General features: G+C 38.8%; 1 protein-coding gene and 1 pseudogene across 4 annotated transcripts in view; one reads left to right on the forward strand and one right to left on the reverse strand.

Moving 5' to 3' along the window:
* Window positions 1-26352, reverse strand: part of TRIM24 (tripartite motif containing 24) — a 96545-nt gene that overhangs the window by 37988 nt on the left and 32205 nt on the right. For all 4 annotated transcript variants that reach the window (XM_021079187.1, XM_021079186.1, XM_021079188.1 and 1 more), the window contains 5 exons: window positions 23063-23181; window positions 15579-15726; window positions 12374-12506; window positions 5880-5996; window positions 2384-2498 (listed from right to left, as the gene is read on the reverse strand). In XM_021079187.1, coding sequence (XP_020934846.1) covers window positions 2384-2498; window positions 5880-5996; window positions 12374-12506; window positions 15579-15726; window positions 23063-23181 — 632 coding nt within the window. The remainder of the gene's footprint in view (window positions 1-2383; window positions 2499-5879; window positions 5997-12373; window positions 12507-15578; window positions 15727-23062; window positions 23182-26352) is intronic.
* On the forward strand, window positions 19068-20945 carry LOC110257617 (annotated as a pseudogene).

Consider the following 26352-nt stretch of genomic DNA (forward strand, 5'->3'; position numbering starts at 1 on the left):
ACATAAAAAAGGACACAGGTTAATCAAAGGTAGGCTACTTTAAAGGTCTCTGTCTTTACCGGCTTGAGTTAGTTTCAAATTTGGAAAATGAATTAGGGGAAAAATTTGGAAAATGAATTAGGGGAAAAACTGAAGTGACTCTCAATGGCCTTATCATGTCTAATTTGCATTTCAGAGTTAACTTACTTAGGATATTTCTGACCTCTGTAAAAACTGTATTTCTTTGGAGACATTCTAGAAAGAATAGAAATTCTTTTGACTTGTAGAGAGGTTGCAAATTGAGAATAAGAAGCCCAGGTTTCTTGGATTTTTACTGTAACAGCTATTGGGGCTGAATTATCTTGAGTCTTAGGAAGTACTGGCTACATGTATTAACCTTCAAGGAGGATTCTGTGAACCAAGACAACGGGTATGGAAACTGAAAGGCGTATTTAAAAGGTACTGTAAAAATTATAGTCAATAAAGTTGATTTAAAGTAATAATGACGACCTGGTTCATTCCTAGAGATTCTGGGATGTGGTCATCTTTTTTTTTTTTAATCTCGATTTAAAAAAACAAAAAAACAAAAAAAACTCTTCAAGTGATTCTGATTTACAGTGACATCTGGAAATAGCCACAACAATGTATGCACTATTCACCTCTGAGAAAGAAATCTAAATTGACCTTTGATTTTAAGCAGAGCTTTGAAAATTTTAAAATAGTTTAAATGCGGACTTCCCGGGTGGCTCACAACCTAACTACTCGGCGTCGCTTTTACACTGGCGGTGGCTCGACCCCTAGCCTGGGAACTTCCATATGCCACAGGTGCGGCCCCTTGTTTAAAAAAAAAAAAAAGTTTAAATGCTTCTATTAAAAAAAAAAAAAAATCATCACAGAACCTTGAAAACATAGTTAATATAAATAAGGTCTGATCCCTCTGGGACAGAATACTTCTTCACTAAGTATTTGTTTCCAAAAGGACAGAGAATTGTTTTGGTCTTTGTTTCCTGTACAGATGATAAACCATGGCAATGAACGTGCTTTCCAGGAAGGACAAAACTTTCTGACAAAGACCGTATAATTTTGTCAGCTATAAAATAAAGGGGTGGGAGTTCCTACTGTGCACAATGGTTTATGAATCTGATAGCAGTGGCTCAGGTCACTGTGGAGGCTTGGATTCAATTCCTGGCCCAGGAACTTCCATATGCGGTGTGATTGTGGCCATAAAAATAACTAAATAAATAATAAACACAGTTAAGTGATCTGACTAAATTATTTCTAGAAGGCATTCTTGGGGGGTGGGAGGAAGCAAATCCACAGCATATGGAAATTCCCAGGATAGGGGTCACATCAGACCTACAGCTGCCAGCCTCTACCACAGCCACAGCAATGTGGGATCTGAGTCGCGTCTGTGACCTACACCACAGCTCACAGCAACGTCAGATCCCCAAGCCCGTGAGCAAGGCCAGCGATCGAACCTGCAATCTCATGGATACTAGTCGGATTCGTTTCTGCTGCACCATAATGGCAACTCCTTTAGAATTCTTTTAAGAAATATTCAAGTATCAGGATTCTTTTATCTTCTTCTCCTTCTTAACTTGCTTCTTTACTGTTAAATTCTTTGAGCACCAATATAATTACAGCATTGTCGAGAGCTATGGTGTAGGTCGCAGAAACAGCTCAGATCCTGTGTTGCTGTGGCTGTGGTGTAGGCCGGCAGCTGTAGCTCTGACTCAATCCCTAGCCTGGGAACCTCCATATGCCGTGGGTACGGCCCTAAAAAGACAAAATAATAATAATAATAAATATTAACATACCACATACAAGCAGTAACAACATATTAGTTGAGTCAAACACTGGCTCTGACGTTGACCTTCATGAGTGCAAACAAGCTGATTAAGACAGTAATATTTTACTTACCTGTGATAAGAAACACTATCCTAAGTGCCTTGAGCATCTCTCTGAGCACTGCTTTCACAATTAAGATTGCTGAGGACAGGAGGCACATTCTTTTACCTAATTTCCCAGAAAGCCAAATGTACATACTTGAGAATTAAACATAGCTCACTAAGTGTATCTTTCTGAAAAACTTTGCTCAGTTGCACTCCTTTGGTAACCCAAAGTTGTGAATTCAATAAATCTCTAAAATTGCTAAAAATGACTTCACGCAAGGCATTATTCTTTATGCTATTAAGTAAACAATAAGGATTAAGACAATGAGTATCATAAAACCATAAACTGTCAGCTACATTGTAAAGCCTCGCAAAAGAAAATCTGCAAATAGAGAATACTACTGAATCATAAATGGAAGCAATCACATGAAAAAGTCTGTGACTTCAAATACAAACACGTGTGAAAAATACTGTATGAATCACAACACACCGCCCTATTCACAGGAACTTACCTCAAGCTGATGCAGAAGAGCTTTTCCTTTTTTATTTATTTCTACCATCAAGGTAAATATGGCAACTTTAATATCCTGTTCCACCTGCTTCTGATTTTGATTTACTTCAATTATCCTGAAAATTAAATGGAAGGGGGAAAATCTAAGGCTGAATATTTTATAATACGCAATATTGATTTTTTACAATGTAATACAACAGGTAATATTGATTTTTACAATACGTAAAATTCACTTTTTTTCTTTTATGGCTGCACCTACAACACATGGAAGTTCCTGGGCCAGAGATTGAATCTGAGCTGCAGCTGCGACCTATGCTACATCTTTTAACCCACTGCGCTGGGTCTGGGATTGAACCTATGCCTCTGCAGACCCAAGCTGCTAAAGGTGGATTCTTAACCCATGTTAAGAACTCCGGTATTAATTTTTTAATATATAAATTAGACCAAAATGTTTTCAGCTCTTAAAAGCTCAGCTATTTCTAAGGATCTTTCAGTTTAAATTTGACTTTCTTTCTTTTTTTTTTTTTTTTTTTGTCTTTTTGCCATTTCTTGGGCCACTCCCACGGCATATGGAGGTTCCCAGGCTAGGGGTCCAATTGGAGCTGTAGCTGCCAGCCTATGCCAGAGCCAGAGCAAGGCAGGATTCGAGCCACGTATGTGACCTACACCACAGCTCAAGGCAACGCCGGATCGTTAACCCACTGAGCAAGGCCAGGGATCAAACCCGCAACCTCATGGTTCCTAGTCGGATTAACTACTGCGCCACAATGGGAACTCCAAATTTGACTTTCTTAAAGATGAGACAGCAGAAATATAACTCTTCCAAAACACAGTCACTTAATTCAATCTTAAAATGAAAATGTATAGGAGTTCCTGTTGTGGCTCAGCAGTAATGAACCCAACTCCTATCCTTGAGGATGCAGATTTGCTCCCTGGCCTTACTCAATGTGTTAAGGATCCAGTATTGCCATGAGTTGTGGTGTAGGTGGCAGATGAAGCTCAGACTCCTAGTGGCTGTGGTGTGGGCGGGCAGCAGCTGCAGGTCCAATTTGACCCGTAGCCTGGGAACCTACCTATGCTGAAAAGCAAAAAAAAAAAAAAAAAGAAGAAGAAAACTGCAAGGGAATGAACACATTTTAAATAAATATTGTTTAGAAAGATTATGATGACACTAGGGAAAATTCTTAGCCTCAAAGGATGGAAAAAAAATGACTTATAAACAAGATAAGGAATGAATGAGTTCTATTATATTCACTGCAACTAAGAAGTAGATAAACCTAAATGTGTCACTTAGTCATCTGAGCTGCTACAGTATTCACTCTATCTGAACAAAAGCCAATAAACAGAAGTCTGCTACTTTTAATAACACATTTGTCTTGAAATAAGCAGCCAAATAGCCAAGTTTTATCAACTACCATATACATTTTTTTTTTGATTAGAGAAAACAGAAATGCTATTCTCATAGAGATTAAGACAGATAAAGAAAAAATACCTAGCATCACACTAGAATATCTTACAGGAGCAGAAAAAGAATAGTGCATTCATCACCAAACATTCTGCAGTAAATAGAAGACTTCATTTCTTCTGTCTGCTTTTCCTATAGTTACCCTCCAAAACTTAAGATCAAATGAGCAGGAATTTTATCCTCATTGGAATCTTTTTAATTGAAGTATAGTTGATTTACAATGTTGTATAAATACCGGGTGTACAGCAATGATTATACATATACGCGTGTGTGTGTGTGTGTTGTGTATGTATTCTTTCTTTTCATATTCTTTTCCCTTCTGGATTAACTAAAATCTTTCTATATCATAATGTATTATTTTATTTAAAAAAAGCATAAATCACTAAAAAAAAAGGTAAAGAAACTAATTTGGAAAAGTCACACTTTGATTTTAAGATTTATTATAAAAAGGTCTAGTCATGAAGACAGTGGGGTATTAGTAAAAAAGAACAGAACAGAGTTCAAAATAACCTCATATACATGTGGTCAACTGATTTTCTATAAAGGTGTCAAGGCAATTCAAAGCAAACAAATGGACCAAGTGCTAGAATAAATGGACAGCCATATGTTTAAAAAAAAAAAAAACCCTCTGGCCCATAGCTCATACCATGTACATAGTAAGAAAAAAGTCAAAAGGGTAAATTTCATCAAGGATGGATCTTTTATTTAAAATTAGTTATTTTACAATTGCTACTGTTTGCCACTAGATGGTAGAAATTATCTATCCTACCATTCTATAAATATGCATTATATATTTTCAATTACTCAGATAAAAAAATTTTAAACTTATCAGTTGCATTAATTTGGCAAAATATAGTACTGTGATTAGGAAATGGTAAAGAAAATCATATTTGGTCAACTACAGCTCTTCTGTGAAACAGAAAGGTAAAATGAAACAAAAGCCAATACAAAATAATAAAACTAAAAGACAGACACACCATAGAATTTTTATTGCCACGATGTATATTAATAATAAATAGATATAATAATAATACCAGGGCATCAAGAAAAGGTTAAATTATGCTTAAATCTCCTTCAAGGAAATCAGGTAAACCAAGAAATTCCTTCCGGGGGTGGGTGGCGAGAGTACCAGCTGCCCCACCTTAGCCATGTTCCAAATGATGAAAGCCTAACAGACTGTGCTGACTGATCTCAAGGAAGACGAACTACAAAAGACCAACACACTTTTCCCTGGGATTAACATTCAAAGCCCCTGCAAGGCCTCTCTTATTCAAGCTCTTTCTAATAAGTGTTTCTTGATCTCTTTAGGCAGTGGCAAAACAACAAAGAAAGGGGACAAGGGAACTCAAGGTTCTGTAAAAGGTCAGTGTGTGTGCTCCCCGAACGGGGGTAAAAAGGAGGGTAGACAAACGGCCTCTTTCACAGGGAGGTCAGTTGTTTGTTCCCCTAACCACTGAACTCTAAGACATGTATGTCCCTTTGGACAATCTGATGATTTGCTCCCTTGGAGGACAAAAGGCCTAACGGGGAACATTTACAATCGGGTGAAGTACTGCATCTGACAAGGAATAAAAGGTACGTGAAACAGTTTTAACAATCCCTGTCTCCTGGTGTCCAATCATCTCCACTTCGTTGCAATTAAAAGATGAGGGCCCATGGGAAGCATTTCAAAGTTTAGCAATCCTTAAAATAGCAATTAGTTAGATAGTCAAGGGTAAAATATATTCTGGCATTTCTTGAAAAATTGGAAAACATCAGATAATTATAAATTATTAATAACTAACAAATAAGCTGTTACTAAATGTAGCTTATTATAATAATTTTGAAATTTCATGGCTAAATCACTTTCCAATCTAAAGTTTCTAGAAATCCAAAGATTCTAAAAAGTCTTATCAAGTATGTATTATTAGACCCATGCGACAGCTTACTTGGTTACAATTCACCATGAGCTAAGTAAAATGCCTGCTAAGTTAATATACTTAACATACTACATAAAAATCTTTTAAATAACATAATAAATATATAAATTTACCTGTTTTGGATTTGATTTCCTGTAAACTTTATGTATTTTGTTTTTTCCATCAGTTTGGTGATTAGTGTATCTATGATCACTTTCTGATTCTGAAAAGCTTCTTCTATAAATTGGTATCTGAAGAAATAAATAAGACAATTATTTCACGCAAATGTCTGCCTAAAAAGAAAAACCCTGAGCAAGCAATTAATACCAAACTATTTAAGATAATGACCATAAAGGATACAAATAATCATCTTTTAAAAATACCAAATATACACATAAGACAAGTTTCTCCCTCCTCTCAAAATTATCCCTTAAGAATCTTAACAGATCTAACCCATGGACATTTTTAAAGCATTTTGAAAATGTAATGAAGACATTCATCATCCAAGCTTTGACAGGTTTAACAGGCTCCCTCTGCAGACTTGGCAAAAAGTAATCAGATATTAACTATTTTGCAATTTCATAATTATCAAAGTTTGATGCTTTTATAAATAAATATTTTGAAGATCACTTTTAAACAACAGGAAGTTGTGCTATGGGTCACAAATCACAAACACTACATGCTTTTAGGACAAATGAGGGGAAGTGAGGGAAGGCACATCTTGCATGTGATAAAGCACTAAGCAAGGAGCTCCTCTGTGATGCAACAGGATAGGCAACTCTGCTATAAATCCTGGACCTGGCACAGTGGGTTAAAGGATCTGGCTGTGGTATAGGTCATGACTGCAGCTTGGATCTAATCCCTGGACCAGGAACGCCAGGTGCTATGGGTCGACCAAAAAAGGGGGTGGCTGGGGCGGGGGAAAGCATTAAGCAACAGTATCATGAAATACATAAATTTTTAAAAACTGCCTTGGAAGTGAAGATGATAGCCTCTGACAAATTATGTAAGATGACTCAAGCATATTACTGGGGAAATAAGACAGTGTGTAAGTAAGCATAGAGTTTAATTAAAAGTTTCATATAATGAACAAAAGGAAGATACAATGTAATATTAAAAGAAATGGTCAAACTGGTCATCAGTATTTTAGGTGTATCTTAAACTCAATGTAAAACCGGCAATATTCCATTGGAATGTAAGCTGGTAATGGAGAACAGTATAGAGGTACCTTAGAAAACTGTACATAGAACTACCATATGACGCAGCAATCCCACTCTTGGGCATGTATTCGGACAAAACTTCCCTTAAAAAAGACACATGCACCTGCATGTTCATTGCAGCACTATTCACAATAGCCAAGACATGGAAACAACCCAAATGTCCATCACAGATGATTGGATTAAGAAGATGTGGTATATACACAATGGAATACTACTCGCCATAAAAAAGAACAAAACAATGCCACTGCAGCAACATGGACGGAAAGACTCTCATACTGGGTGAAGTAAGTCAAAAAGAGAAAGACAAATACCCTCTGATATCACCTATGTCTAGAATCTAATATATGGCACAAATGAAGCTTTCCACAGAAAAGAAAATCATGGACTTGAAGAATAGACTTGTGGTTGCCGAGGGGTAGGGAGTGGGATGGATGGGGTGCTTGCGGTTAACAGATGCAGACTATTGCCTTTGGAATGACAGGCAATGAGCTTCTGCTGTACAGCACTGGGAACTATGTCTAGTCACTTATGATGGAGCATGATAATGTAGAAAAAAGAATCTATATACGTATGTGTAACTGGGTCACCATGCTGTACAGTAGAAAATTGACGGAACACTGTAAACCAGCTATAATGGAAAAAAGAAATCATTACATTTAAAAAAAAAACTTGCAATATTCCATTATGACGTTTTCTAGTTCTCTTTCATAGCTAGTGTTCATCAGGTTTGAGAAATTTTCCTTTTATTCTTAGTTTGCTAAGATTTTATATCATGGATGTACTTCTTTACTGAATTCTGCCTCTACTGAGATGATCATATAATTTTTCCTTTATTCTTCTAAAATGATGACTTACTTGAATGATTTTCAAAGGTTAAATCACCATGCTACTGCATTTGGTTTCCTAATGTGTTTCTTAGAAATTTTAAGTTCATTTCACGGATAACACTGCTTGGTAATTTTCATTTTTTTCCCTCTCATAAAACAACTTGAAGAGAATTAATTATTTTACAATTCTATAGACAAGAAGGAATAGAAAATGTATTTTTACCTTACCTATTTTGTAGATTCATCAGTGAAATCATTTGGGTCTATAGTTTTCTTTGTGGGAAAGTTACATATAGATTTATAATAAATTTTAAAAGACCATTTTGATTTTCTATTTTATCTTGCACTAGTTTTGGTAAATGTATTTTCTAAGAACTAACTCATTTCACGTAAAAATTATCAAATTTAATGAAAGATAACATTTTTATATTTTTAAGTGCCTGGACAAAATGTGGCAAATGCCCTCTTTTCACCCCTGGCATTGGTTATTTGAGCCTGTTCTTTTTCTAATCACTAAAGAGATTTGTTAATTTTATTAATATTTTGATGGATCCAATTTGGGGCTTTGGCTATTTCATTAAATTTTGCATTGTCTTTACTGGATCCTTTTGCTACTTATTTCGGCTTTAATTTGCTACTTTTTACAACCTGAGATAAATGTTTAGCACATTTATTTATCCTTAATATCTAATATATGCATTTAATGATATATATTTTCCTCTGGCTTTAGCAGTATACTTAAGAATGGTATTTTCACTATCATTGAGATAAACATAGCTTCTAATATCTACTGGAATTTTTTTGATATTTTATTTAAATTTATTTTTAACTGCTTCTTTTAAAAATAATTTCAAAGTTATATAGCACAGAGATCGCACATATACCTTTATAAAGATTAATTCCTTTATCAAACATTGCCTCACCATTGCCCTTTAACGCCTTAATAATTTGTATGCATTTCCTAAAGGCAAGGATATTCTATTATGTAACCATAATTACTAAATACAGGAAATTTGACACTGAGATAATACTTTCATGTAATCTACAGACCATACTCCAGTTACGTAATTTGTCTCAGTCACGTGCCCAGTAACATTTTTCCCCTCTAGTCTGGGATACAGTCCAGGATCATGTATCAGTGCATTTAGTTTTCATATGAATTACATTTCATTTTCAAAAATATGGAGATTTTTCTCATCTATTATTGTTTTCTAGATTGACTGTACTGAATTTACACAAGAATTTATGACTTCAATTATTTGAAATGTAAAACTGCCCTGGCATATGGTTAGCTTTTTAGGGCCACACCTGCAGCATATGGAAGTTGCCAAGCTAGGGGTCCAACTGGAGCTGCAGCCGCTGGCCTATGTCACAGCCACAGCAACATCCAATCCAAACTGCTTCTGTGACCTACACACTACAGCCATGACGGATCCTTAACCCAATGAATGAGGCCAGGGATTGAACCTGTATCCTCATGGATGGATACTAATTAGGTTTGTTACCTGGTAAGCCACATAGAACATCCAATTTTTCTTTCCATGTTTGAAAATCATGTGCACTGGCGTCCAGTTGTGGCGCAGTGCACTAAGGTTCTGGTGACGTCACTGCAACAGCTTGGTTTGCTGCTGTGGTGCAGGTTCAATACCTGACCCGGGAACTTAAACTATGTTCTAAGTAATGTTATTTTTCTTTAAATGTTCTAAGGCTGTGAGGAATATAAATTTAGAACTGCTTTATATTTTTTAGATAGAATATTTTATGGTTATGAAGTATCTTTATCCCAAATAAAGTACTTTGATACAGCAGCTGACCTCTGATTAGTGTTTTTATGGAATGTCTTTTCCCGTCACTCTTTTTTATATACATAGGCTTTACATATTTTTCTTATAAAAAGTAGCACATTCTCCATTAGCTTTCTTATCCAGCATGCAATCTTTTAATTTAGAATATTTATCCATTCACATTTATTATGATTACAAATACATTTACAGATCTAACAACTTAATAAAGTCTTATTAAATCCCTTTTGTTCTTTTTTCTTTTTTTGGCCAGAGTTTAGACTGATTATTAATTTTTCTGCTTCCTCCCTCTCTTACCTTGGTAATCCTATTGACTTGCACTATTCTTTTAGTGACTGCTCTACATTAGAAGATGCAGGTATTGAAGTATCATCTAATATTAATTTGTAGTTTACTACCTTCTTCCTAAACAACACATGAACACAAACTCTGTTCTGTATCCTCCTAACGTGTGGTATGTGATATATAACACACACATGACACACACCAAGACATTATTATTTCTTAAGTCAATAACATTTTAGATTTACTCACATAACTTTTTTTTTTTTTTAGGGCCACATGCGCGGCATATAGAGTTTCCCAGGCTAGGGGTCAAATCGTAGCTACAGCTGCCAGCCTATGCCACAGCCGAAGTAATTCAGAATCCGAGCTGTGCCTGTGACCTACACCAGACCTTACAGCAACGCCGGATCCTTAACCCACTGAGCAAGGCCATGGATACTAGTCGGATTCATTTCTATTGCACCTCAATGGCAACTCCCAGACTTTTTAACTTTTTAACATTTTAACTACTCTTTGTGCTGTCATGCATCACCTAGCATTCTTCTTCTGACTCAAGTTTGCTTCTGTGTTTACTGGGGAATGTATTCTCCCAGTTTATTTTGTCTGAAAACGTCTGTCATTAACTTTCAATTCTGAGGACTATATTCATTGGGTATAAAATTTTAGTTTTGTGGTTATTTTCTTTTTGCACTTCAAAAAGATTATTTTTTAATTATTCTGCTGGGAGTACTGCAGCTTCTAGAACATAGGCCAGATGTCTTTCTTCAGTATTACAAAGTTCTAAGCTATTACATTCTTTCCTCAAATGCTGTTTCCTTCCCATTCTCTCTCTCCTTCTTGGGTCCCAAGTACACCCTGTATTAGATCATCTCCATCCCTCTTCCATTTTCCATCTTTCTGTTTATCATGCTTCATTTAGTTATTTTCTCCTAGCTCATTACTCATTTTCTGGCATACCAAATCTGCTGTAAACGAGTTAATTTCAGTTATTGTAATATCAAGTTCTAGACTTTGTTCACATTGCCTTATTTCCCAGTATACATGGTTACTTCGAATTGTGAGCTGAACCATTTTAACGAAACTCATTAAATAAACCTGAGGTCTAGGATGATGTTTTGTTGCTCCAGGGAGGATTTCATTTTATTCTACCAGGTACTCTGAGGTACCAGCAATACAATTCTGATTTAATCCCACTCTGGCTACCGAGAAGATCTGATTCTGCACTTTTGGAACCTACCTGTGAACAACTATGTACCAGCTAGCTCATCTTTTCTATGACAGTGTAGACTTTCAGGATCCCAACTCAAGGCAAGGAGAAGTCTTTAACCTCTGAAATCCCCGAAGTCCAATCCCTGTCTTTCAGTCCTGTGAGCCTATTAAACGTACCCCTCAATCACTAGCCAAGTGCTTCCAAGGGGAAAAAGCCTATACCTTTTTCTGTTCCCACTCCATGCCAATCCTGGCCCATTAGCTCTTAATTATCAAGCTCTAAAATATCCTATCAATGATTTCTGCATTTTTCCCATGTCTTCTAAGTGACCCTCACTGGTATGGTTGGTCAAATTATCTAGTCTGCCACTATCGGGAGCCCAGAGCATTTTCACCAATTATATTTGCATTGATTTATCAGAATCTGTTTTTAAGTCAGTTGTTAATTCAAATGGCTATGGAAGACAGCTTTCAAAGTAAGCTTTGGTAGGGACTATGATGATTTAGAAAAGCCTTCCCATTCTAAAGAAGACTAAAGTCAATTCCAGCCAAATATTGACATGAGAGTATATGGAGCCCAGGGCTAGAATAGATTCCATTTTATTAAACCAAACAAAACCCGATCAAACCAAAATCAAAGACCTAACTTTTTTAATATGTAAAATCTCATTTACAACACTGGCAACTAACTAATTCCATGCATTTTTAAAAACTGTGTAGGAGAGTTACTGTTGTAACTAATATCTATAAGGCTGTCTTTCCGATCCTTGTCCTTGCTCAATGGGTTAAGGATCCAGTGTTGCCATGAGCTGTGGTGCAGCCCACAGATGTGGTTCAGATCCCATGTTGCTGTGGCTGTGGTGTCAGCTCCAACTTGATCCCTAGTCAGGGACCTTTCATACGCCACAGTGCAGCCCTTAAAAAAAAAAAAAAAAAAGCGTGTAGGCCAGTGGTTTGGTGACTTTGCTCTCCAGGGCATTTGGCAATATCTGGAGAGTTTGGTTTTCACAACTGGAAGAATGCTATTTGAATCTGTTAACTAGAAGTCAAAGATGCAGTTAACACCATACAAGGCACCAGACAGCCCCCCACAACACAGAATTACCTGGCTCCAAAGTTTGCAACACCCAAGGTGAAAAATCTTGAAAATCTTGCAACAGGCCAACATATTGCTAGCCAAACAAAACATTATCTGCAGACCGACATTGGGTTGGGGTGCCATCAACTGTCTAGTCCTCATAAAGCTGTGTTATAAATCTATGTACATAATGAAAGATGCTGGTACCTATGCTCTTTATGTTCTAATAACTGGCAGTCCCGACACGTCAGTTTGTCACATGTTTCACAGTAAAGCTTCAGCTGCTCCTTCTTATGAAAAGGACAAAACACTGGTCGCTGACTGGTCACACCAACTGCCTCTGTGGAAACAATGGGAGGCAAAAAGAAGAAATTCACATAATTAAATAGTGAATAACTCCTGGATGGTTCATTTATATTCAAATCCGTTGTGATATAAAGGAGCTGCAGTTTCACCAACACCATCATTGCCACTAGGTTTTATAATATAGCCCAGATAAGTGAGCGGGACCTAAATGGAATAAATGTGGGTGATTACCTTTTTAATGCAAGGCAGAATAATGTGTTAAAGGGTGATGGGAAAATTATTTCCCCACTTTTGCAAAATTCCTAAACAGAGCATACGCATCAACATGGCTAATCATAAAGTTTTTGCTATTAATAGTTATCCAACGTGGAAATAAAACTCCGCAAGGCTTATGTTACAATGTTAAATGGAAAAACGAGAATACAAATAAGTAGAATACAAAGCTACGTTGAGAGAAATTAAATATAAAATGAACTAAAATGTATAGAGAGGGTAACTAAGATAAATTTAAAGATAAAAACGAAAAGGTAACCTACTATCTAGTCATATCAAAAAGAAGGGAAAAATAAATAAAATTCTGAAAAAAGGAAAAATAACCAAGTAGAGAAAAATACATTAAAAGAATACTAAAAGCACAAGACATCAAGACTGAAAGGAGGAGTTCCCGTCATGGCTCAGTGGTTAACGAATCCGACTAGGAACCGTGAGGTTGTGCGTTCGATCCCTGGCCTCACCCAGTGGGTTAAGGATCTGCACTGCCGTGAGCTATAGTGTAAGTAGTAGACGAGGCTTGGTTTCCACGTTGCTGTGGCTGTGGCGTAGGCCCGATTAGACCCCTAGCCTGGGAACCTCCATATGCCACGGGAGAGGCCCTAGAAAAGACCAAAAAAAAAAAAAAAGACTAAATGGAATTAATTCCAACAATGAATGTATAGTTGGTTCAATATCAGTACTGTCATAGCTCCCTGCACTCTTCTCCCTAAGGTTCACGCCATCTGGGCATCACAGTAGGCAGGGTGACCACACCTCCTTAGCTGGCTTGCAACAGCCTGCTTTGCGTCGGCTCCTCAGGAATACTTATTGAGATTCTGATGTAGACGATTAAGGCATTAGTCACCCATTTATAGACTTCCTTTATTTATGAGGAATTTAGACTCTGACTCACAGTCATCCTCCTAGCCTAAGTCTCATCAACACCCTGGATGATTTAGAAGTCCCCAGAGTATCACAAGCCTCTCAGACTTTTTCATCTCTGAAAACCTGCACCTCATTTTAGCTACTTATTCAATTTACTACACATCATGGTCTCATCCTAGATTTTTTTCTTGTCCATTGCTCTTCCATTTCTGTAATCATAAATTCAAACATCCCACTTTAATAACTTCTGCTTTCTCAGCTTCCAATTCTTAACTACTCTCACTGTAGCTATCGCTATTGCTAGTCCCTAATCATTTCTTTCACCCTGTCAGCTGACACCATCAACTTCACTGCCTTCATACAGCTAACATCCCCAATAATTCATGCCAAGGCTTGGCATTTTCTGCATCTCTCACCCTGCGGAAATTCAAGAACACCAGTCCAGCTAATCTCCAACCCTAAATAGTTTGGTCCTTCTCTATCCCCACATCAGACTGGCGAGAACTGACAGATTAAGTTTTAAGAACTGTATCAAACGGAACCTTGATGCTACTATGCAATCCAAAGCTCAACTCTCTTCTAACTGGAATTATTTCCAAGAATAACTGGAATGTGGAATCCTTCACATTCTTTACTTTTTTAGTCCTATGTCCTCTGCTCTCCTTTTAAATAACTGCCTACCTTCACAGAAAAGCAGGTCTTTCTAGCACTAATCTATTATAGTTACCTGGGTCTATACCTGGCCTTTGCTCCTTTGTGTCTTCTCTTCATCAGTGATCTCAGAAGTGACACTCTCCTTTCCCTGTGCGTCCTCAGCTCTTACCACTCTTCCTCTTGCATCTTACTATTCAGCTATACTCAACATCCCCCTCTGGAAATGTGTGCATGTGCTTCAGTTTGCCCACCCTTCTCCTTCCTGTAATGAATTTCTATTCATCCTTGAAGCCTCAGGTTTGGCCTTTAATGCAAATCCCCAAATCTGAGTTTGGTACTCCTTTCATGTGCTCCCAAGGCCTGAACTATGATTCCTAATTTGTTTAGTCTTCATCATACTGTTAACTCCTGGACGGCAGGAAGTATCTGTCTAATTCACCATTTCATCTTTTTAATCTAGCACACTTTCTGGAATATAGAATAGGTGTACAAACAGTACTTGACTCAATGAATAAAAAGCAGTGAATTAATTTTTAAACAAAGATATATTAATGACTCACAAAACCAAATGAGGTTCTGACAAACATTACAATATGGATGGAGCCTGAAAACATTGTGATAAGTACAATAAGCTGGACAATGAAGGACAAATACCGTAGGATGTCCACTTGTATGAAATACCCAAAATAAGCAAATTCACAGAGACAGACACAGGACTAGAAGTTAGCGGGGGCTGCTGGTGAGAAGGACATAAGGAGTCATTATTTGCTGGGTACAGTTTCTTTGCGGGGCTGCTAAAAAAGTTTTGGAAATAGCTAAGTGCTGATGGTTGCATAACAATGTTGAATACAATTCATGCCACTGATCTGTACACTTAATATGGTTAGAATGTCAAATTTTAAGTTACAGATATTTTACTATAATAAAAAATACATTTATAGAACAAATATCATGAAACAGCCTTACCATAAGAATATCAGAGAGAAAAAAGTTTTAAAACTTTTTTAAAGCTCATCTGTTATCATCTTAAAAATAAGATAAGAAAAAAGTTTTAAAAGCTACTTTCTTCCTCATTTGCTATACATTCACATAAGGCATTTATATGAGGATGGTGAGTATAAATATAAAGCAGAACAGTTTATCTATTCATACCTACCGACATTTATAAGTATTCAAATACAGACTATAAACAACATAGACTTCCTTGTATTAAAATACAAACTATATTCAATACTTACTGGTGTATCTAAACAAGTCAGTATGGGAAGAATGACTATGGAAGGGATAGAGAAAAAAAGAGATAAAAAACGATTACCTGGAGATACTTCTTCTTTCTGTCTCACAGTGTGGTCTTTTGTGAATTTCACCCTTTGATGAGCTCGGATGCATGTCTTGCAGAGCCATTCAACACACTCTACACAAAACCCATTAGCTTCTGCATTGTCCTCACAGCTTGTACATACCTAATAAAAGAAACATGTCCCATCAATTTTTGAGATAAAAACACAACATGTAAGAAAAGGTAATCATATTTTAATGACATACCAAGCATGCTTGTCTCTGTCAGTTACCTTCCCGTGTTCATAAACTTAAACTGATACTATGTTTTCAACTATAAACATATGAAATGGAAATAAAAAGACATTAGCCCTAGTTCAATGTCAAATATTCCAGGCACTATGCTATTTGTTGAGGATACCACAATCAGAAAAAGCAAACCCAGTCCCTGCCCTTTTGACACCTGGGCTCCTAGATGGAAGTGTGGGTTCAAATCCCAGTTCCTCTACTTACTAGCTGAACAGTCTTGGGCAGGTGACTTAGAATGCTCATCTTTAAAATAGCGGTGTTCCCATCATGGCTCAGAGGTTAACGAATCTGACTAGCATCCATGAAGGCGCAGGTTCAAACCCTGGCCTTGCTCAGTGGGTTAGGGATCCAGCGTTGCTGTGAGCTGTGGTGGACAGAGGTCTCAGATCCTGGGTTGCTGTGGCACAGGCCAGCAGCTACAGCTCTGATCTGACCCCTAGCCTGGGAACCTCCATATGCCGCAGGTGCGGCCCTAAAAAGCAAAAATAAATAAAACAAAATAAAATAAATGATAACAACATGGATTTTACTGAGTGGTTCTGAAGACTAAACATGAGAAAGTCACATAATAATCACACTAACATATAACGACAAATTGAGAAGTGCCATCAAGGAAAAGAAGCTGTCAGCACGTATGATGGAGGAAAGTGATCTGATTCCAGTGGGGTTGTAGGGCTGGGGAAAGCACAAGCAGAGAGAGCCAGGCGAGGCTTTCTCTAAAGCGATCATATTTGTCCAAGATATGAAAGTGGAGTCCTCAATTACTGATGAAAGCCTTCTAGGCAGAGAGAACAGCATGTACCAAAGGCTCTGGCAAGAATATGGCAGGTTCAAAGAACTGACAGAAAGCCAAGTACGACTGAAGTGGAGAGATCAAGGGGAAGACAGGCAAGAGAAGGAGCGGGTGGCTGGGCAGGCAGGGGCCAGATCGAGTAGGATCACACAACAGTATCGGTCTTTGTCTGAAAAAGTGTCCTAAAAGCTTTCAAGTCAGTAGGTGACACAGACAGATGTGCATTTAAAAAATCAATGTCCCTGCAAAGTAGAGAACAGATTGGGAAAAAAAGCAAGGGTTTCGACATGGAGATTAGTAGAAGTCCTTCTCAGGGGTTTATTGAGTGAGGAGCAGTGGAGATGAATGAAGGAGATCGGGAAGTAGAACAGGCTGGCGTGGGGGATGCACTGGATACAGAAGGTGCAGGGATAGCCCCTCTGCTTCCAGCTTGCTGACCTGTGTAAATGGTGGCACTATTCTCTGAGAACAGCTATTAAAAAGGTACACAAGATATAAACAGTCCCCATGACATCATTTGTGGTTGGGGAAAAAAATTTCCCTCCTCAATCAGCGGTTTACATTAGCTAAATTCCAAATACCTGGATAACATTTCCACAACCCAAACCTGCCTTTTCTTAGCTCTTGTCTTCAACATTGTGAACAACGCTTGATACCGCTCATTCTTTTATTTTTTTTTTTTGAGGGCCACACATGCGGCATATGCAAGATTCCAGGCAGGGGTCCAACTGGAGCTGCAGCTGCCAGCCTATGCCACAGCTACAGCAACGCTCCATCCGAGCCGCGTCTAAGACCTATGCCTCAGCTGGTGGCAGCGCCGGATCCTTAACTCACTGAAAAGGCCAGGGATCAAATCCAAATCCTCATAATAAACATTATGTCAGGTTCTTAACCTGCTGACCACAACGGGAACTCCAGTGCCACCAATTCTTACTTCCCTGACACTTGCAGATCCTTTTCTCTCCCAGATTGCCTCTCTGGATCCCACCACTACTCCTCCTCCCCTGATTCTGTAGATTTTTGTTAGATCTGGGGATTAGTCTCATCTATTCCCTCAGCGTCAACTCTCAACTCTATAAGGATGCCATCTAAAACTTAATCTCCATATTAGGCAGCAAAAAGGAGTAAGGGATCACTACACATACTGTTAGGAAGGGATTTCTAGGATAAGAGGTAAAATTTAGAAAGCAAAGCCAGTAGTAGTTCCTGTCTTGACTTAACAGTTAATGAACCTGACAAGGATCCATGAGGATGAGGGGTTGATCCCTGGCCTCGCTCAGTGGGTTAAGGATACAGCGTTGCCATGAGCCGTGGTGTAGGTCGCAGATGCAGCTCAGATCTGGCATTGCTGTGGCTGTGGCACAGGCTAGCAGCTGTAGCTTTGACTGGACCCCTAGCCTGGGGACCTCCATATGCCAAGGATGAAGCCCTAAAAAGCAAAAAAGAAAGAAAGAAAGAAATATGGCAACTTGGCAGTAATAATTAAAGGCCAATAACATCAGAAAAAAAGATAACGCGGAGTTCCTGTCATGGCTCACTGTTTAATGAATCCGACTAGGAGCCATGAGGTTGCAGGTTCCATCCCTGGCCTTGCTCAGTGGGTTAAGGATCCAGCGTTGCCGTGAGCTGTGGTGCAGGTCACAAACGAGGCTCAGTTCATGTATTGCTGTGGCTGTGGCACAGGCCAGCGGCTACAGCTTCCATTTGACCCCTGGCCTGGGAACCTCCACAGGCTGCGGATACGGCCCTAGAAGAGACCAAAAAAACAAACAAACAAACAAACAAACAAAACAATGCAACATCATACACCTCCTGCTTGAAATATACACAGATATATGGATGCAAGTATTCGTATGTCCCCTTACTGAAGGAGACTCCAATCTAAACTAGCCTCTAGATTTTTATCACTAGTTTACACAAAATACAGGAGACAGGGAAGCATGTCAAATGACTATAGAGATGGTCAGCAAAATTCAAAATAAGGCTAACTTTACTGGACTGACAAGACAGTTTATCCAACAAATTATGTTAAAAGGGAGGAAAAAGAAAGCCAGCAAGGCCAAGGGGCAATGCGTAATTTGAGATTAATTAAAAGATACATCTCAGACAAATCAACCAAGTGCATTATATAGGCCTTACTGGATTCTTATAGAAACAAATACTGTTTTTTTTTTTTTTTAAAAAGGGAAAAAAAAACCTACGATTTGAGACCTTGATCCCTGTCTATCCGTTTGATGCTATTAAGGAATTACTATAAATTTTCTACCTATGAATTTAATATGGTAGTTATGTTTACAAAAAAAATCGTGTTACATAAGAAACAGTGAGATCGTGTGGAGGGAGGTGGTGGTACGTGGGTTTCCGCGTAGCCGATCCCGGCCCGAGGCAGTGGGGAGAAGCAGACTGGCAGTTTGCTGTGACACCATGGAGGGAGGTGGGGGAAGCAGCAACAAAACCAGGGGGGTTGGCCGGCTTTTTAAGAGCTGGGGGAGCTGGCTAGAGTCAGGCTAAGTGGTATGAACCCTTGGTCTCCTTATTTAAATGTGGATCCACGATACCTTGTGCAGGATACAGATACGTTTATTTTTCCAACTGGACCTAATAAAACCCGGGGCCGATCTGAACTGGCCTCCTTTACCATCGGAGGATGTTGTATGACAGGGGCTGCATTTGGGGCTGTAAATGGCCTGTGGCTAAGACTGAAAGAAACCCAGAACATGGCCTGGTGCTAACCAAGAAACGTACAGATTTTGAACATGGTGACTAGGCAAGGGCCGCTTTGGGCTAATACTCCAGGTTCTCTGGCTTTGCTCTATGGTGCATTTGGTGTCATCGTTGAGGAAACAAGAGGTGCACAAGATGACCCCAACACAGTAGCAGCTGGAACCAGGACAGGCATGTTGCATAAATGTACCGGTGGTCTTCGAGGGGCAGCATGAGGTGGTCTAGCAGGACTAACACTTACGAGCCTCCACACACTATACAGTAACTGGGAGCACATGAGAGGCTCCTTACCGCCACCATCACTCTCAGGCTTCTGCTAGTTTATGCATGGAGGACACTTCCGGAGTCAACCAGATCAACTTAGAAGTTAGTCTGGAGTCACTCCCTTTTCTGTCTACCATTAGTCTGAGAAACTGGAGGCTCCAATTTGCTGGGATGAGGATCATGGACAGCTGACTCGGACTGGCACTCCTTCCAGCCGTTAATGAGTTGAAGCCAGAACCCTCCAGCAGCTGAGTAAGTGGTTTGCTTCTCCTTTGAAGATCTTGCATCTCTTTTCTCTCCTACTCCTTGGAAAACCACTTACTCCCAGAATTCAGGTCATCTTGTTGTCAATACTGTATCACCACATTTATTCATTTAATGATCCAAGTCTGTAATACTGCCCTGTATTCCCAATAAAGGGTGAAAATAACCAAAAAAAAAAAAAAAAAAAAATTAAACAAAACAAACAAAAAAGGAAATAAACACTGAAATATTTAAAGATTAGATGATAAAATGCCAGGGACTAACTTCAACATAAAACAAGAGTTGGTAACCATCGAGCTAAGTAATGGGTACATGGGAGTTTATTATGCTACACTGCTTCCTCTCCCACTTATACAATAATACTTGAAATTATCCATAACAAAAAGTCTCTAAAAGTACCTCTACCTAGGAACTGTGTTTAGAGCTCTAATCTGACCAAAGATGCCATTTCCACCTTAGTCTTATGGGCAAACTCAATTGCATGCAAGACCAATTATATTTGCCTCTACCTACCTAGATGCTCCCTTGGTCACTGTGAAAGGCCCCCACCGTCCTGGGAGTGAGCCCTCTCTCACCTTCTACATTCGATCAGGTACAGTAAGTCCTATGCGGACGGTAATTTACCACCTTCCTTTCCTTGTCGCCACACCAGGCTAGCTCGGCTTGCACCACCTCTCACCTAGTGCTCCCTAGCTCCCGTTCATCCTGCATTATCAACCCCTCCAGTCTTCGTTCCCAAAATACCCCTATACTGGAACCAGAGTTAATAAACTCCCCATCCCCACTATCCTCACTGAAGATGTCTACAGGATTCTCTCTCAAGTTGAATTGATTATAACATCTTCCTACTGTGTTTTGTGACAGAATAAGTAAATACAAACACACTGAAAACTAACTGATACACAGACACATAAAGCAGACTCTTAAATCTGACTTTTAAATTAAAATTCTGGAGTTCCCACTGTGGCTCAGCAGTTAATGAACCCAACTAGTATCCATAAGGACACAGGTTCAATTCCTGGCCTTGGTCAGTGGGTTAAGGATCCAGAGTTACCGTGAGCTGTGGTGTATATCACAGACGTGGCTCAGACTCCGAGTTGCTGTGGCTATGGTGTAGGCCAGCAGCTAAGCTGCGATTCGAACCTTGCCCGGGAACCTCCACATGCCACGAATGCAGCCCTAAAAAGACCAATAAAATAAAATAAAATAAAATTAGAATCCCTTCAATTATCATCCCGTCTCATCCCTTGTCACTGCATGTCATATCACTACTCTACCCTGTTGATTATTTATGCTACTTTGAATTTTCTGGACTGAGCCTTAACAGAGTTCACCTAACAAAGTACAGCTGGTCAGTGAAATGACTCACAAAGACTATCTAGTACAAACACCATCATGTATGAAACTAAGTGACAGGACACTCTAGAAGAGAGGGACAAAATCGTTAGTTCTCAGAAGAGAACTTTCAGAAGGTTTACGTACTGGACACTGTAAACTCACATAATTATGTTTCCACTCTTTAAAGCTGGTTTCACAACAATTCAAAGTTTTACTACCTGAACGAAGCCCTGTTTTAGTCTTTGACAAAGGCCACCTTAGGAAAAACTATGGATACTCTTGAAATAAAAAGAGGTACTTTCATTAGCTGCAGCTATGTTTATTTAAAGTAAACTCTTAATTTCCTAGTTTCCCCAGGAATCAAAAAGCTGAAAATGACGAGTATAGAAGTTTAGTTGTGTGAATACCAAAGAGTCCTAAACATTACCTCTTAGACATTTTAAATTAATAATATTTCCATAACCAGATTCAGAGCCTTCACAGATCTTCTATTCCCAATTAGAGGAACTGCCGAGAGAAATCATCAGCGACTCTTGATCCCCAAGTACACTGATACATTATACTTAGCACACAGTGTAGAATTCATCAGAGCTCACCTCCCTGGGAGTACTACAGCCCACCGACTAAGGACCTGTGCGTTAGGTTTAAGAGACGAGGAGAAACATTCTGCATGTGAGTAACAGAAGGAGGAGAAAACACAAAACAAAACACTAGCGGGACTCTAAATGCAACATCTTGGACAATGCTCCCAAATGAGGCTTTAAAAGACAGCATGTAGAAAAGAAAACATTATTAAACGTAAAACTGTACTGATCAAAACATGGAATTTTTCATAAACATCATTATAGTTTACTGTTAAAACAAAAAAAAACTTTAAGGGGAGGGGCTTGAAATTAAAAAAAAAAAAATCTGTCAATATATAGTGCAATTACACAGAAATGAAATAAGACCAAGAGAGAGGCGTTTCTGTCATGGCTCAACAGTAATGAGCATGAGTCGTATCCATGAGGACTTGGGTTCGCTCAATAGGTTAAGGATCTGGCGTTGCCGAGAGCTGTGGTTTAGATCACAGACGTGGCTCAGATCCTGAGTTGCTGTGGCTGTGGTGCAGGCTGGTGGCTGTAGCTCAGATTCGACATCCCACCTGGGAACCTCCATAGGCCATGAGTGGGGCCTAAGAAAGACCAAAAAAAAAAGTGAAAAGGCATAATAGCAAATACAGAACAAGGTTTTTCTCTGAGGGAATAGGGAAGGTTGGGGTGGAATAAGGACCTCTGGTATTGGCACTGTTTATTCCTTAAGATGAATTATTCATTATTCTTATACACATTTAAAATATCACACAACTTCATACATATAATGGTCTAATACATCTGACATCTTTTATTTTAAGAGCTCTCCAGTGTTTTATGCTACCTAATTAAGAGGAGGCAAAAGATTCAAAACTTTACTTTTTATTTTATTTTTTTGTCTTTTGTCTTTTTAGGGCCGCACCTGCGGCATACGGAAGTTCCCAGGCTAGGAGTCCAACTGGAGCTACAGCCGCCAGCCTACACCATAGCCAGAGCAATGCAGGATCCGAGCCGCATCTGCAACCTATACCACAGCTCACGGCAACACCAGATCCTTAACCCACTGAGCAAAGTTAGGGATCAAATCCACAACTTCATGGCTCCTAGTCGGATTCATTTCCACTACACCATGACGGGAACTCCAAAACTTTATTTTTTAATGATTTTTATTTTTTCCATTATAGTTGGTTTACAGGGTTCTGTCAATTTTCTACATACAGCAAAGTGATCCAGAGATTCACAATTTAATACACTTACCTGATTAGACTTTTCTACTGTACTGCTGGGAACCTCAGTAGTGTCCTTCACAAAAAAATTATCTATGATGTGTCTCTCTGCACATTCTTGGCTGCAAACCGGACATCGAATGACTCCAACTGGGAAAGACAAAATTGCATTCTAAGTGTTTTTTGAACTGACACGACACTATATTTGATTAAGGTGTACAATGTAATGATTCAATATTGTATAATTTGCAAAATGACAACCACAACAAATTCAGTTAACATCTGTCACCACATAATTACTTTTTTTTTTTTTTTGGCCTGATCATGAGGCATGTGGAAGTTTCCAGGCCAGGGATCAAACCCTTGCCACAGCAGTGACAATTCTGGATCCTTAACCTACTGAACCACCAGGGAACTCCCAACATTTTTTTTTTTTTCCTGCAGCAAGAACTTTTAAGATGCACTCCCCAGCTACTTCCTTGGTTTTTTGGGTTTTTTTTTTTTTTTTTTTTTCTATCTTTTCTTTTTAGGTCCATACCCATGGCATATGGAGGTTCCCAGGCTAGGGGTCTACAGAGCCACAGCAATGCCAGATCCAAGCCACATCTGTGCCCTACACCACAGCTCGCGGCAACGCCAGATCCTTAACCCACTGAGCAAGGCCAGGGATCGAACCCACAACCTCATGGTTCCTAGTCGTATTCATTTCAGCTGCGCCAGGACGGGAACCCCTCCCCAGCTATTTTCAAATAGGCAATACAGTATTATTAACTACAGTCACCATCGTGTACACACAACCGCATAACTTATTCATTTTATAATTGGAAACTCATCTCTTCCAATCCTCTTCATGCATTTTGCCCAGCTCCTATCCCCCACCTTAGACAAGCACCAATCCTATTATCTATATCCACGAGTTTAGAGTCTAAGGTTTAATACAAATATCCTGATACCAAACCAACACATAGCATCCAAACTGTGAATGGGTTCTTTCACAATGTTCGCTCTCTTCAAATTCACACTTGCTATTACTTAACACAAAGCAATTCACATTATGCACATATATGGATATTAGGTGTGTGTTTATATGTGGGGTGTGGATGTGGATGTCTCACATTAGTATATCATTAGGTGATGAACAAATGCTTATAATTGTAGATGAGATGCTCTTCCAAACAAACACCCCTTTGGGCTATTCTTTCTGTTGTTTGTTTAGCAACTTCTCGCCCAGTGTGTTTCAGATAGAGATGTGCAGAATCATATGGAGAATTCTAAAAGAACAAAGAGTTCTGGTTCGTTCTGGACCTAATCAGGATTTCTGAAAGTGGAACATGGACATACTCATTTTGTTTGAAATCTCCACAGGAGATTCAGAACTCCAGTCTGCTTTCTTTAACATGTACAAAGAGCATTCCTTCAGGGGGAATAAAAAAATCTTTCATAGTGTTTGGTAAAACAATAATAACTAGTAACTCTATATTAATTAAAATATAAAATTTCATTAAACAATTTAATATAAACTTGATACTGCAATTTACCAAGGAGACTATTATCAAGTTCCCAGACAAATGTTTTACAAAAGGAAATGCATCAAGCATGAGGACAAAATAATCCAAAGATCAATTTCATTGGTATATTCAAGCAATATACAAAAGTTTTAAATAAAAAAACCATTTTACAATAGCAACAAAAATATATTAAGTACGTAGGAATAAACTTTTTTAACATAAAAGGCCACCGTGGAGAAAAATGCTAAGCTATACTTAGAATTATTAAAAAATATCTAGGTTGAAATTCCCGTTGTGGCACAGCAGAAACAAATCCAACTAGGAACTATGAGGTGACAGGTTTGATCCCTGGCCTCGCTCAGTGGGTTAAGGATCTGGCATTGCCAGATGTGGTGTAGGTTTCAGACATGGCTCAGAACCCACGTTGTAGCTGTGATGTAGGCCGGCAGCTGTAGCTCTGATTGGACCCCTAGCCTGGGAACCTCCATATGCCGCAGGTGCGGCCCTAAAAGGCAAAATAAATAAATATATAAATAAAAAATTTTTCCAAAAATTTTTTAAAAATACCTAGGTAATGAAAACACCATGTCCATGATGATAAAGATGCCAATTCTCTCCCAAACATATCGAAAGATTCAATGCAGTTTTTAATCAATCCCAACAGGAACTGCAGTAGAGTTTTGACAAGCTGGGAGGACATACCTACCAGATAGCATAGTAAATATGTAAAGCTATAGTAATTAAGACAGTGTGATATTTATGAAAGATAAACAAAAATGGAACAGAATGTTGACAGGCTCACATATATGTACATTTTCTTGTTTGTTTTTTTAGGGCCGCATTGACGGCATATGGAGGTTCCCAGGCCAGGGGCTGAATCAGACCTGTAGCCACGGGTATACGTACATCACAGCCACAGCTACACCAGATCCGAGCCACATCTGTGACCTACCCTACACCTCATGGCAATGCCACATCCTTAACCCACTGAGTGAGGCCAAGAATCGAACCTGAGTCCTCAAAATGGTTACTAGTCAGATTCGCTTCTGCTGAACCACGATGGGAACTCCATCACATGTATATACATTTTACATGTGACAGATGTGGCACTCAAACTCGGTGGAAAGAGAGATGACCTTTTTACCGTACCATAGTTCTCTACAGTGAGAGGGGAATGAAATCAGATCCCCACGTTACTCAATTCAAAAAGTAATTCTTTGGGATAGGATAGATTAAGAACTATCTGGAATAAATTTCTTAAGAAACAAAAAGAGCATGAGGGAAAAATGAATAAATTCAACTTCATTAAAGTTAAGCATTACAGTTAGTCAAAAGATTACCATAAAGAAAGTAAGACGAGTCCCCAACTGGAAAAGATAACGCTAACACAGAACTGACAAGAAATTAGTAATTAAAATCTGTAGGAGTTCCCACCGTGGCGCAGTAGAAACGAATCTGACTATGAATCATGAGGTTGCAGGTTTGATCCCTGGCCTCGCTTAGTGGGTTAAGGATCCGGCATTGCCATGAGCTGTGGTGTATGTTGCAGATGCGGCTCAGATCAGGAATTGCTGCGGATGTGGTGTAGGCTGGTGACTACAGCTCCGATTTGACCCCTAGCCTAGGAACCTCCATATGCTGCAGGTGTAGCCCTGAAAGGACAAAAGACAAAAAAATAAATTAAAAAAAAAATCTGTAAAGATGTGACAATGCATTTCACAGACTAGAAAGACTGAGTAAACACATTTTTCCTTATTCCAATAAGTACAGCTAAAGACTAGAAACATTCTATATAACACTGAAAAAGGGAGAG

The sequence above is a fragment of the Sus scrofa genome, chromosome 18, assembly GCF_000003025.6.
Source record: "Sus scrofa isolate TJ Tabasco breed Duroc chromosome 18, Sscrofa11.1, whole genome shotgun sequence".
NCBI lineage: Eukaryota > Metazoa > Chordata > Mammalia > Artiodactyla > Suidae > Sus > Sus scrofa.